Source organism: Mytilus trossulus, chromosome 4 (assembly GCF_036588685.1).
Source record: "Mytilus trossulus isolate FHL-02 chromosome 4, PNRI_Mtr1.1.1.hap1, whole genome shotgun sequence".
Lineage (NCBI taxonomy): Eukaryota > Metazoa > Mollusca > Bivalvia > Mytilida > Mytilidae > Mytilus > Mytilus trossulus.
In genome coordinates this window covers 94,553,770-94,568,136 of record NC_086376.1, presented here as the reverse complement: position 1 = coordinate 94,568,136, position 14,367 = coordinate 94,553,770, and the positions used below count along the sequence as shown (strand labels likewise).

Sequence of the window (14,367 nt, the reverse complement as noted above, 5' to 3'; positions counted from 1 at the left end):
CTCATGCATAACTCATGCTATTTAAATATAAATATATATCATTTAAATAATAATAAGAATCGCTTTAACTTTCTATTGTACTAATTTAAATATTGAGTACGTAAAGCAAAGCATAGCGTATAAAGCTATAGTCTATTTCAAAATATGCAGCGCAAAACTATTGTCGTCAATCGTCAAGAAACATGATGATATGAAATATGAATATGATATGAATGGAAAACATATAACAGGGAAAACACAATTAATATGAAATGCATAATAATGAACCAAAATGGATAAATATATCCGGTGACAATAGGATCAATTTTGTTTTGTACTGCTGCCGATTGTTTATTTACATTTTTAACTTTGTCAGTACTACTCTTTTTTGTTTGTTTTTGTTTTTGAGGTTTCTCACCGCTGATATTTTGATCCTTCGAATTCTTCCTTTTTCGAGTCCCATTTCCATCCTTTTTTGAATTCATACAGTATCACAAGTCAGTTCATTCGTATATTCACAAGAATAAATTCTCATAATAAAATTTTAAAGTTAATTTCTATAAATTTCGTTAATTTTTTAACGAGCCAAAAAATTAACGTCCAGTATGGACCTTATTTACCTTAGCCGTATTTGGCATAACTTTTGGGAATTTTGGATCCTCAATCTCCTCCAGAACTAACAGGATTAATGCGCATGTGTGAACAGTATGTTCACACATGCGCATTAATCCTGTTAGTTCTGGAGGAGATATTAATGGAACCCAATTAGAAAAGTTTGGATTGTTAATGGAAAAAACATAATTGATCTTATATCTTAATATAATCTCGCTCCTTTGGTCAAATTGTTTTTGGAAAGTGTCTATAGGAACTCCGACTGATATGAAAATGAAATGAGGTCGACAAGGACCATTTAGATTACCTTAGCCGTATTTGGCATAACTTTTGGGAATTTTGGATCCTCAATCCTCTTAAACTTTTTACTTGTTTAACTTTATAAATATTTTGAAATGAACGTCACTGATGAGTCCTATGTAGACGAAATGCGCGTCTGACGTACTGAATTATAATCCTGGTACCTTTGATAACTAATTGTACCTGGAAAAAACATTTCGTACCCTGACCATTTCGTACCTTGAACATTTCGTACCGTTCTTTCCCATAGGAATGCCGACAATTTGTTATAAAACTCTACCTTAAAATTCAACAAATATGTTGTCAATAAGTAACTAAATAATGATCACTTGCACCTCTGTGTATCATGTTTCATCTTTTTGTTCACCATTAACAAAATATGCCGTATGCTGTCCCAAAGCAACTATGGAATCTGTATGCTACCCTCAGATGCTACAACTTTTATTTCGAAAAGCATTGTGGATTATTTCTTTTAGACGATGATTCAATTTTACATGGGGAATGGTGGTATAAAGGGTATGTTCATATAGTTTGCATCACGCATTGATCAAAAATCTAGAAAAGCATACAATTTTATATCAAATAAAAGCGGGAAAGCCGCTTAAGAAATTATGTAAGAAAACACTAAACGTCTTAAATAAAAATTGCTTTAGTTAAGCAGACGATACTCTCAATTCGGATATATTTTTATTATCTCCGCGTTCTCATCTACTAAAAATGTTAACACATTTGACTATGGTTAATCGCACCATTGTCTTTATCATATAATCCTTTAATATGCAAATAAAAAAGATGATTGGCACGGTTGCAGAACTATGATTACGTAACACACAATTTGTACACAAACAAGCGATGCATAAATGTTACATGATAATGGAGGAATCATCCATATGAGTGTGAGTTTGTATTGTTTTAAGGTTCATCATAACCTTTTGGCTAAAATTGCCGTATTTACACTACAAATTTTACTCTGAGTACAGACTAACCTATACACCTGCAACAGTTTTAAGGGATGGCGAAACTAGATATACAAATTTTAAATGCATTTTATGTTTCAGAAAATTATAAACTTTTCTAGATTTTGCTATCCGTTTTTTTTAGTTCCTGCAGAAGGTGCAAAAATTAACTAAGTAGTGAAAACGATTGAGAAGCTCCCCTCATATAATAAATGTTGTGAGTAGTATTGATTTAAATGGACAATAGATGGACAATAGACACCTGTAAAAAATAGGTGATTTAACAGGTTTAAACTGTGTAGCTGAGTGGACCGTATCAAATGAAACTCGGGTGTTTGTTTATTTTGCTATCTTTTGCAGACTGGAAAAAAAATGCACATCAAAATGCAGGTAAGTTTTTAATTTTCTGAAACGTAGACTTCATATAACTTTTATATATCTAGTTCCTGCCATGCCTTAAAACTTTCCTGGATGTACCAGTTTGTCTGTACTCATAGTAATTTTTGAGGTGTAAACACGGCCATATTTTTCAATTCCTTATGATGAACCTTAATTTCATAGTCTTGATATTGTAGTCTGACCACAATGAGATATACTCACGTTAATGATTTTTAATCCTGAAGTTTTAAGTAGATTGATTTTCGAATATGAGTGAAAATCTAGAGAGACAAAAACAACACACAAAAATACGGAGATCATTTGGTGCTACAGTTTTCTGCTAAATATAAGACCGTAATGATAGAAATTTTTAAAAAAGAGTTTATTTTGATACGATTTATTCATAATATTTCATTTCAAATGTATTTTCCTTCAATCTATGCATGTCAGACATCAATAATATTTATATATTCGAAGCTTCAACAAAATTATGAGAGAAAACAACATGAATCAACTAATGTGTAGTAGAAATATAAACGATAGATTACAGAAATGCATACATGTAAACAGATTCAATTTTGATATTGAAGATATTGAAATCGTTCTATGGAAAACTCTCATACAAAAAAAGCAATTTGCAAAATTCTTTAATTTCAATTTAAGATATATTTATGATGTCTTGTCAATCAACAATATGTATAAAAGTAATTGCTTGCATGTCATATCTCCCAGTGAACTTGAGATGAAGGTCTGTTGTAAACCTTGTTCTTTTTTTCAATTTTGACACAAATGAACAACTTCAAAAGATAACAAATGTGATAACTGCACCTACCCAAATGTAAACTTTTCATCTCATAACATACACGATGATCCATTGAATGGTATCTCATTTGATACGTTAAGTTTGTGCATATTGACATTATACTACATACTTAGCTTGTGTGTGTACATGACACAAACCTGCTTTGACAGGGTTATGAATATATTTCACTGAAATTATCTCTATATACTTTTAAGGGGTCCGTCCAGAATTGGTAGACCTATACGATATGCATGTGTTTCCAAGTCCCTATCGTATTGCGTTTACAGTCTTTGTTCTTTAGATCCATACAAGTAAAATAATCATCATACGCCTTTTGCTTCATCTACTTTTGAGTCTGTATCTAGCATTAAATTATGGTTTATTGGATTTTCCCTGGATTGTACCGTGTGTTGCCATTAGCAAATATATCATCAAGAAATTTTAGAATATTTTTATCAAAAGTATTCAGAAGTATACCGCTATCCAATGGTCATAAGTCAATAAAGCGACGGAAAATCCTGGTCACAATCCAAAATTGAGGGAGACACTTCGAGAGGAACACAACTGAATACAGAAACACTCAACTGTTAGGTTTGTCTCTCTTTCTGTAAGTTTCGACTAATTGTGGATTCAAAGCCATAAAAATAAGACACAAAACCCGAAAAAAAAATATATGGATTTACCTTCATCAAGTATTCCAAAATAAAAAAATATATATCAAAGTCCGGGATTCAATACATTCTTTTTATAAAAGAGATTCATTAACTGTTCCTTTAAATCGTACGTTCCTGTTAACTTACTATCAGTCCCTGTATGTCAGTTATGATATTAATTGTGAGCAATGCTTTATCGTCATTTGACGGTGTCTTCTTTTTTCAGGTATGCGTCGATTAGTTTTCACTGGTAGTTTTCTTTATTTCGTAATTAGATATGACACGGACAAGCGGATGGTTTACAGGGATGATTTTATTTTCATCTGTTTATTACGTTTCCTGTGGGTAAGCCAGATGAGATTTTCATATCACTTTTATCTAACATTCATAAACTAATAAATCACGATCAATAACTATTTTCTACATGTTTTTAGAAAAAGATGTATTGTTTTGTATTCAGACGACCGTTGAAAGATGGATATTAAGCAGCCTTTAACCGCGTGCATTTATAGAATGAAAAATATAATTGGATTTTAACTACCTTACGTAGCGCTATATTTGGCAAAACTTTTAGGGATTTTGGTTCTCAATGCTCTTCAACTTCGTACTTTATTTGGCCTTTTTAACTTTTTTGGATTCGAGCGTCACTGATTAGTCTTTTGTAGACGAAACGCGCGTCTGGCGTATATACTAAATTTCTCAGACTAAATTTAGTTCTGGTATCTATGATGAGTTTATTCATAAGAAAGGGTTCTTTGTTTGTAGCCCGGATTTGTTCTCTCTCAAATAGGGGCGAAAGATACCAAAGGGTGCGTCAAATGCATTGATCGAAAATAAACTAATCTCGCCATTGTCAAAAAAAGGAAAAGACAAACAGACAAATAATAGTACATACAAACACAACATAGATTGATTGATTGTTGTTTGCTTTACGCCGTATTAGTTAGCATAACAAGGCTTTATCGCGGCGACAGCTAATTCGAATATTTTGTTTACAATTTAAAGCATATTCTTAAAATCAGACAAAAGGTCTTTCAATAAAATAGAATTCTAGATTAAAGCAAATTGATTATTTACAAATAAAAATGAAAAGTCTGATAACGTGATAAAAAATTAAAATCGTTTTAAATATAATAACGATTGTATATTTTATATAAACTAGAGGCTCTAAAGAGCCTGTATCGCTCACCTTGGTCTTTGTGAATATTAAACAAAGGAAGAGGATGGATTCATGACAAAATTGTGTTTTGGTGATGATGATGTGTTTGTACATCTTACTTTACTGATCATTCTTGCTGCTTAAAATTATCTCCATCTATAACGAACTTGGGCCAGTAGTTTCAGTGGAAAATGTAAGAAAAAATTTACCAATTTTATGAAAATTGTTAAAAATTGACTATTAGGGACAATAACACCTTAGGGGGTCAATTGACTATTTCAGTCACGTTGACTTATTTGTAAATCTTACTTTGCTGAACATTATTGCTGTTTACAGTTTATCTCTATCTATAATAATATTCAAGATAATAACCAAAAACAGCAAAATTTCATTAAAACTAACAATTCAGGATCAGCAACCCAACAATAGAGCAGATAAATCTTGACCTGATAGACCACTTTATTCCAGATTTACTCTAAATGCTTTGGTTTTTATGTTTTAAGCCAAAAACTGAATTTTACCCCTATGTTCTATTTTTAGCCATGGCGGCCATTTTGGTTTGATGGCCGGGTCACCAGACACATTTTTGAAACTAGAACACCAAAGATGGTTGTGACCAAGTAGGAATGGATTTGGCCAAGTTGTTTCAGAGGAGAAGATTTTTGTAAAAGATTACTTAGATTTAAAAATTAATGGTTAAAAATTGACTATAAAGGGCAATAACTCCTAAAGGGATCAACTGACCATTTCAGTCATGTTGACTTATTTGTTAATCTTATTTTGCTGAACCTTATTGCTGTTTACAGTTTATCTCTATCTATAATAATATTCAAGATAATAACCAAAAACAGCAAATTTCATTAAAATTACTAATTCTGGGGCAGCAACACAAAACCGGTTTGTTCGATTCATCTGAAAATTTCAGGACAGGTAGATCTTGACCTGATAAACAATTTGACCCCGTCAGATTTACTCTTAATGCTTTGGTTTTTGAGTTATAAGCCAAAAACTGCATTTAACCACAGGTTCTATTTTTAGCTATGGCGGCCATCTTGATTGGATGGCCGGGTCACCAGACACATTTTTCAAACTACATACCCCAAAGATGGTTGTGGACAGGTTTGGATTGATTTGGCTCATTAGTTTCCCTTTGGGCCAGGTGAGCTAAAAATGAAACAATATTGGTAAATGGAACATTTTTAAATAAATCATACATATTATAGACACTGAAGTACTTCCTACGAATATCAGCGAAGTCAATACAATTAATTAAAATATGTTTATTAGTATACTTGCAGTTACAAGGTATACATTGTGGTTCTACTTCGTTTTTTAAAAGATATTCGTGTGATATTCTAGTATGACAAATACGACATCTAGAAATAACACACTGGTCTGTTCTGCACATAAAATTATTGAAAGGTTTACCTAAATTAGGTTAAATTCATGTAATTTAATGCCTTTATTTTTCTTCACATTTTTGCGCCTGTCCAAAGTCAGGAGCGTCTGGCCTTTGATAGTCTTGTATTATTTAATTTTAGTTTGTTGTGTACAATTTGGAAATTAGTATGGCGTTCAGTTTCACTGAACTAGTATATATTTGTTTAGGGGCCAGCTGAAAGACGCATTCGGGTGTGAGAATTTCTGGCTACATTGAAGACCTGTTGGTGACCATCTGCTGTTGTTGTTTTCTATGATCGGGTTGTTGTCTCTTTGACACATTCCCCATTTCCATACTCAATTTTAATTTAATATCATCTTTTTTTCTCTATTCATTTTTCAATATATTAAAAACATATTCTCTAACATTAGATTTAAAATCGGTATATGGTATATCACAGTTGGATAAAGGATCATCCAGGGCATTCTTTGCCGAAAGGTCTACAGCTGTGTTTCCAAGGATTCCAACATGACTTGGCACCCATAGAAATATTATTTCTTCACGAAGAATTTTTAAATTCTTAATTACATAGACACAACATAAAAATCTCAGGACCAATCAACACGAATCCCACCATAAACAATTCGAATACGCATCATCCGCTTGATATCATTTGGTTAGTTTTTGTATTTGGGATACTATATAATGGGCGTATAACCCCACGTCGCATTTTATTCATGATAGACTGTTAAAACAACATATATATAGTTTACTGGGAAAAACCTAAAACAACAATTCCATTTTAACAAGCTGTCATTTTTGCAAATTTACGTAGACGTCTTTACCTATTTTATAAGTGATGCCGTCCACGATATCCATGACAGAGTTTATCATGGAAATAGTTACGAAAAATAATATTTATAAAGCAGAAGCAGCGCTTTATGTTTTTTGTAATTATTATATCAAAAGGTAGTTTAGAAGAGCAGTGTGCGTCTATTTAAATTATTAAATTAAAAAAAGGCACATCGAGGACAATTCTAAACGGAAAGTTCCTAATCATATGTCAAAATCAAAAATGAAAACCAGCAAACGAATGGATAACAACTGTCATACTCCTGACTTGTTCCATACATCTTTTTTGTAAAAAAAAATTGTTGATTAAACCTGGTATTATAGCAAGCTCCATATCTTATATGTACGACAGTCGCAATGAAATTTAACTATATTGAAGACGATGTGTGAACAAAACAAACAGACATAATAGGTTAACATGTCAACAACAAAAAAGATACAACAGGCAACATTGTGTTATAATCTTGTAAAAATAACTATAAACACAAATCAAAAATGTGAACACAGAAAAACAAAAACGCATATAGAAAAGGCACATAAACAATAACGAAAGACACCACACAAATATACAAACAATTACCATAGCACAATAACATAATGGCGGGATATATTAGTACACAGCCACGTCAAATGGATTGGGGCAACACAGACTTCACAGTTAAATAAATAATTTACAAAGACATATAAAGACATATAAATGAATACCATAACGCGTCATTTAAATGACCACCCACGTCATTATGTAGAATCTATAACTAAAGACCATCGTTTATTACTTTTGAAGTAGATAAGGAATATTTCACGAGGTTTTGTTTCTTCCGATGAACTTTTTGGAGAAAAGGACAAGACGTTCTTTGACATACCACTTGTTCAACAACACTAAAGACGGTTTAAAAAGTATTGGAAGCATCTGCAATTTCTTGAATATCGAATGAATTGGGAAATGTATATCCTATATGCAGGAGAATATAAAAAAGAATATGTGGTATGATTGCCAATGAGACAACTCTCCACAAAAGACCAAAATGACACAGAAATCAACATCTATAGGTCAACGGGCGACCTTCGACAATGAGCAAAGCCAATACTGCATAGTCAGCTGTAAACGGCCCCGAAATAGCAACTTAATGAAATTCAAAGCAGAAAACCAACGGCCTAATCTATGTTGGTATATTGATACTAGGGTTAAGAAAATGCTAGTTTCATGAGAAAAAATAGGCAGAATAAGGAATGCCGTGTCCGTTTTAGTTCTGGGCGATATATTAAATGAATTTAACTAGTAAAGTTTCGTTTGTTAATGGAAAGTCTAGTATACTAGTATCTGAATGTGAAATTTGATGGTCTGGCTTCTTTGATCTTCTTGTTTTCAACAAACTTCTGAAGTACTCCGACTCATTCGAAGATCAGAAGATATCGCTGATGCACAGTTCGTTTCTATACCAACAATTTGGTGACAAAGTCTACCTCCAAATTGAACAAATATTTTATCAATAAGGAACTCCAGCAAACTGGTAATTTGTTCCTCGGTTTATCATATTTTATTTTTGTGTTCACTATTGACAAAATATGCCGTATGATATCCCAAAGTAGTAAATGTATAGCGTGCGCTTACATTTTTGTTTTCAAAAGCATTGTAGACTATTTCTTTTCGACGATTTTTGTTACACGTGACATAGGGAATTGTTGTATTCAGGGTTGAAAATATAAAATTTTTGATAGAATTTATTGCAGAGAAAAATTCGAGATTTACAGTTATCCACACAGGTAATCAGTTTCATAGTATTTCTGAAAACCCTCTTTCACTGTGAAAAAAGTCATTTCAATATTATGGACAATTCTATTGCCGAACATCCAGATGATCTAGCAATCATTATGTACTACTGTTTGAATTGAATTTTGTGCAGCTTAAGCATCCCGTACAAACAAGGTAGAAATGTCTTTCGATTTGCTTCTCATAGTAATGTTCAATGAAGCTATGGTGGCCTTATTGATCACCAACATCCTTGTCAAATGATGTTTTTGTATGTTGGATTACACGAGTCTTCATCTATTCATAATTCTTTTACAAGAGACTCGTAGTCATACTTTTATGTTTGGTGATAAAGCATTGAGCTTTCATCAAAATATCGCTATCTTGGCCTAGTCATCTGTGAACACACCGATTTTACAACTACAACGCATGAATTACTTACCACAGGCAGCAGAGCTCTAGGATCATTAACTTCAAAATACTATAATATGGGAAACATGGACTATGATAATTACACCAAAATCTATGACAGAACAGTGTCGCCGATACTTTAATACGCATCTGCTGTATGGGGATTTAGGAAGTACAATCCGCTAGAAAGATTATAGTACAGAGCCATACGGACATTTTTGGGAGTTGGAAATCACGCTCCTCTCCCGGATATCACAGGAGATACAGGCTGGACTCATATATACATGAACACTCAATGTAACTTGATAAAAATATGGTGTAAATTATGTGAAATTCCTGATTATAGGCTGTGTCGCAAAATTTTTATGTGGGATTTGAACATTTCCAACAGATACAAAAGAACATGGATTAATGATGTAAAATTAATAATGACTAAATGTGATCTACAAGATGTGTATCTCAATCAAAACTCAGAACGACGACCAACGGCTCATATAGTATCTTGTGTTAAGAACCAACTCGTTGAACTGCATCAACAGGAATGGCTAAATGCACTGGGATATATGCCTAACTTACGAACATATAAAAACATTAAAACTGACTACAATGTAGAGCAATACTTGAACAAGTGTTTATCAAGACAACAACGATCAGTGATAGCCCGGTTGCGAAGCGGAACTTTACATTTAGAGATCGAAAAGGGCAGCTTTCGTTATGTGCCACTTGACCAACTCCTTTGTAAAATGTGCAAGTCTCATTCAATAGAAGACGAATCCCATCTCTTGCCGTTTTGTGAACGCTATAAACAATTACGAACAACATTATTTAGCCGAGATAAGTACAACATAGACTTAACTACGCTACCAGCGATCATCAAATTAAAACATTTAATTTGTTATTACAGCAAGTTTGTTTCTAACTTTATTTTGAACCGTTTTACCATCAGACAATCTGTGATCAATTGATAACGTGCCTTGCTATAATTTGCGTGTAAATTTGAACTATATTTTTTTTTTTCAATAATGATACCCAATGTACAGTGCATCATGAGCCTATTTGGTTGGCTAAAAATTACCAATCTTATATATTAATGCAATTTTTGTTATAATTCAGGTTGCACTTTAATATTCTATTCTATTCTAGTAGTACGATTTGCTTACAATGACAAGTCAAAAACAATTAAACTGTTTAATGTGCGTTTTGACTATTATACCATGTCAATTTGGTTTAAAAGTATTTTTTTCTCCTTAGTTGATAAATTGTGTAACTTCGTTTAATAACTAGCGTTTTTAAACAAATTATCAATATTGAGATGAAACACATATGGATTAATTTGGATTTAAACCATGACAAACTTGACCAAAATCATGACAAATTTCTATAGACTAAACCGAATCATGTCATAGCGTAGGAAAACCATAACAATTTCGATAGTTTGCTTATTTTTCGTTTGTCTTGAAAATAACCATTCTAAAATAGATCGTTTGACAAGCAAAGCAGATTAAACCACATTATTTGCTTTTCATTTGCTCGTTTGAATAGAACTGAGGCAATCGTTCGGGGAAGTAACTTAACACAATAAAAAGTCAAAGCTATTATTTCAGTTAAAAATTCCGTCCTGGTATGGATCTTTAAACTATTTGCCCAAAAAAAAGTAATTAATGGGGTCAACAGTCTAGCCTTTGCAAGGAACTTTAAATGCAAAATTTTAATTAACAAGCTTTTGTATCAGCACTTTCATATTATTTATATTACCTCCCCTTATTTGATGGAGGAAGCAAGAAAATCGTCCGAATAAAATAGGCAAATCGTAACTTTTTATAACCGTACAAACCTCAAATAGCTTCTGCTTTTTATTAGTATTACAATACTAATACATTAATAATGGCATATAAAAATAAAGCATCTTCTTCTTCTTCTTCTTCTTCTTCTTTTTCTACATGTGTTGTAAAAAACAAACTTTAAGTTACACACACATACAAACACAAAATATGATATCTAAATATTTTATTGAAACTATTTATTAACGAAAAAAAATTGTCATCGGATTTTGTCAAAGCTATTAACTCTATGTATCATTCGTATGTTGATTAGTTGCTGCCTTATTAGTAACAGATGTCTCCTTGGCCATGTTAGCATCAAGCTGGGTAGCAATGTTACTTTTAAGTTGGAGTACTTCATCCCACTTGGGGTATAATTCTAATATAACTGTACAGGGTCGTTCCATTGTCATCTTATTTGTATTTATAATATTCAAAATTCATTTATTTAGTGTTGATGTTATATTTGTTATTCTCATCGGATTTTGTCCAATGCTTACATGTAGTTCGTTTCTGTGTGTGTTACATTTTGACGGGTAGACTTTATATCGATAAATTAAGTAGTCTAAGAAAAGCAAAATGAGTATGTTAAATTTGATGTATGCCTTTTTGTGCTTCTTCGTTACATTTGATGTTTTTATAGTGATATTAAGATGATAACACAATATTAACTGCTGTACCCCTATTTTTGACATTTGTACTCTTTGAGTATGTTTTTTTTGTTCATACATCGTTGACAATGTAATGGAATTTGATGCGACTGTCATATAAGTGAGAGGTTTAGCTAGCTATAAAACCAGGTTCAATCCACCATTTTCTACATTAGAAAATGCCTGTACCAAGTCAGGAATATGATAGTTGTTATCCATTCGTTTGATGTGTTTGGACTTTTGATTTTGCCTTTTGATTTTGGATTTTCCTTTTTGAATTTTCCTCGGAGTTCAGTATTTTTGTGTTTTTACTTTTTTTGATATTGTGTCGTTGTTCTCTTGTTATACGTTTCCCTCAGTTTTAGTTTTTACCCGGATTTGTTTTTTCTATCGATTTATGAGTTTCGAACAGCGGTATACTACTGTTGTCTTTCATCGATATGACGAGGTTACTACCGGTTAATATATATTCCTAACAAACAAAAATTGTATATTCAAATTTACCTGTGTACGTATTTGATTTTTTACAAGGTTATTTTATTTTATTTATTATATTTAAATCCCCCTTTTTTATTAATCTCATATGTATACTTTGTCATGGATTAAATTTATTAGTTCATTTTATGTCTTCTTAAATTTGTTAATATGTCTTTTTGGTCGAGTTAAGACGTTCGAGTTGATATTTTACAGTTTGTCTTTCTATAAATATAGGATGATGTGGGATGAGTGCCAATAAAACAACTCTCCATCCAATTCATAATTGTTATACCATTATATGTTGTGATGTCACTCTACTGGCTCGGGTTAAGGATAAGGTTGGTGCCTGTTAAAATATTTAAATCTGCTGAATTTGCTTGCACCTGTCCTTAGTCAGGAACCTGTTTTTCAGTGGTTATCATTTGATGGTGTGGTTCATATATAAAGGCAACAGTAGTATACCTCTGTTTTTGGTGGGGTTTGTGTTTGCTTAGTCTTTAGTTTACTATGTTGTGTCATGTGTACTATTATTTGTCTTTTCGTCATTTTTCTTTTTAGCCATGCCGTTGTCGGTTTGTTTTCAAACTATGACTTCCCTTTGGTATCTTTCGTCCCTCTTTGGGAGAAAACAAATCCGGGTTACAAACTAAAATCGAGGGAAACACATTAACTATAACAGGAAAACAACAAAACAACAGAACATTGAAGTGCAACAAAAACAACCGACAATGCAACATACATGGAAACGAACAACTAGATAAGTACTGCCATATTCCTGACATGGAACAGTGTCTCTCGTTTCGCGTTTTTATATAGATGAGACCGTTAGTTTTCCTAGTCGTGTTTGGTGTCCTCTATAGCTTGCTGGTCAGCGTGTGCCAAGGTGCCGTGTTGCAGACAATACTTTGACTTACAACTGTTTACTTTTTACACATTGTGACTTGGGTGGAGAGTTGTTTCATCGATACCTATACGAAATTTTCTTATTTTTATTTGCAGACATTTTTGTGAAAGACAAAGCCAATACCAGTATGACACTTGTCTTTCGGGTGGTTACGGGTATGTATTCTGATATTTCACCATAATATATTGAGATGAATATAATAAACCCTGAAGACGCCAGACGCGCGACTTTGTCTAAAACAAAATCGTCTGTGGCGCTCGAATAATAAAAAGGACAAACAAAATACGAAGTTTAAGAGCATTGATGACCACAAAAACCTAAACAGTTTGCCAAATACTGCTAAGGTAATATATTTCTGAGGTAGGAAAGCATCAGTATTTCATAAAATCAGAGTGTTCGGGCCATATTTTCATTGAAATTAAAACAAAGGTTTACATCAACAATGTCCCGGAATATGTGGTAAAATCAATTGGAATTATTTGTATAAGTTTAAATGACTAAAATATTATACACAGTATTTACTATGAAACGGTTATCTATAGTAGGCTTTTGATGTGAACGATCATAGGCCCTTGAGAAGAATACAAAGAAACAAATGTATCTAAACGTTTGATTATAATTTAAATCATATAAAATGTCTGCAAAATGAAAAAAATGAAACTAGCACAACTTTAAAAATATAATTGCACTGGAAAACAAAACTTATTAGTTTCACAATTAAAAATAAAATATTATGACTTTTCCAATCATCCGAAATGAGCACGCAATATTGTTCAGCTTTGTTGTCATATTTTGATGGTTTTTTTTTACTCTTTTTTAATTATTTGGTAAAGTATAAATTTATCACGGGAACACTGAAAATTAAATTATAACACTATTCAAATGTATGCAGGTGTGAAGATTACACAACTTACAGAAAAGTCATTTGCTGCGATGGATGGGAAGGATATACTTGCGATGTTCGTAAGTTTATAAAATAATATACACAATTTATATAATTATTTCATATCGATAAAAATACTTTCAATTATCATGCATAGAAAGATTCAATATAGAATCATATTCAAAACAGTGTGGTCCTGGCCATTAATTGACAACCTTAATTATCCCATTGACTGGGACAGATTAGGCGAACGCTTGTCGGTAACAATCACTGCTCACTATGTACTTGTTTAAGACACTGAATCTGTTGGGCCACCAACGGTTCTCAACACCTAAATAAAGCAATTCGAAAAACGAATCCGGAATAATACGATGTGTTGATTTATATCAATAATATAAAT

The 14,367-nt window shown here is 32.4% G+C and overlaps 1 protein-coding gene across 1 annotated transcript in view; it reads left to right on the top strand.

Annotated features, from left to right (window-relative positions):
- Positions 1-1,707: 1,707 nt before the first annotated feature.
- The window catches only part of LOC134714311 (transmembrane matrix receptor MUP-4-like), a 37,966-nt gene continuing 25,306 nt past the window's right edge, over positions 1,708-14,367 (top strand). Inside the window, exons 1-4 of the mRNA XM_063575546.1 lie at positions 1,708-1,787; positions 3,907-4,025; positions 13,180-13,239; positions 13,977-14,047. Coding sequence (XP_063431616.1) covers positions 3,958-4,025; positions 13,180-13,239; positions 13,977-14,047 — 199 coding nt within the window. The 5' untranslated portion in view covers positions 1,708-1,787; positions 3,907-3,957. The remainder of the gene's footprint in view (positions 1,788-3,906; positions 4,026-13,179; positions 13,240-13,976; positions 14,048-14,367) is intronic.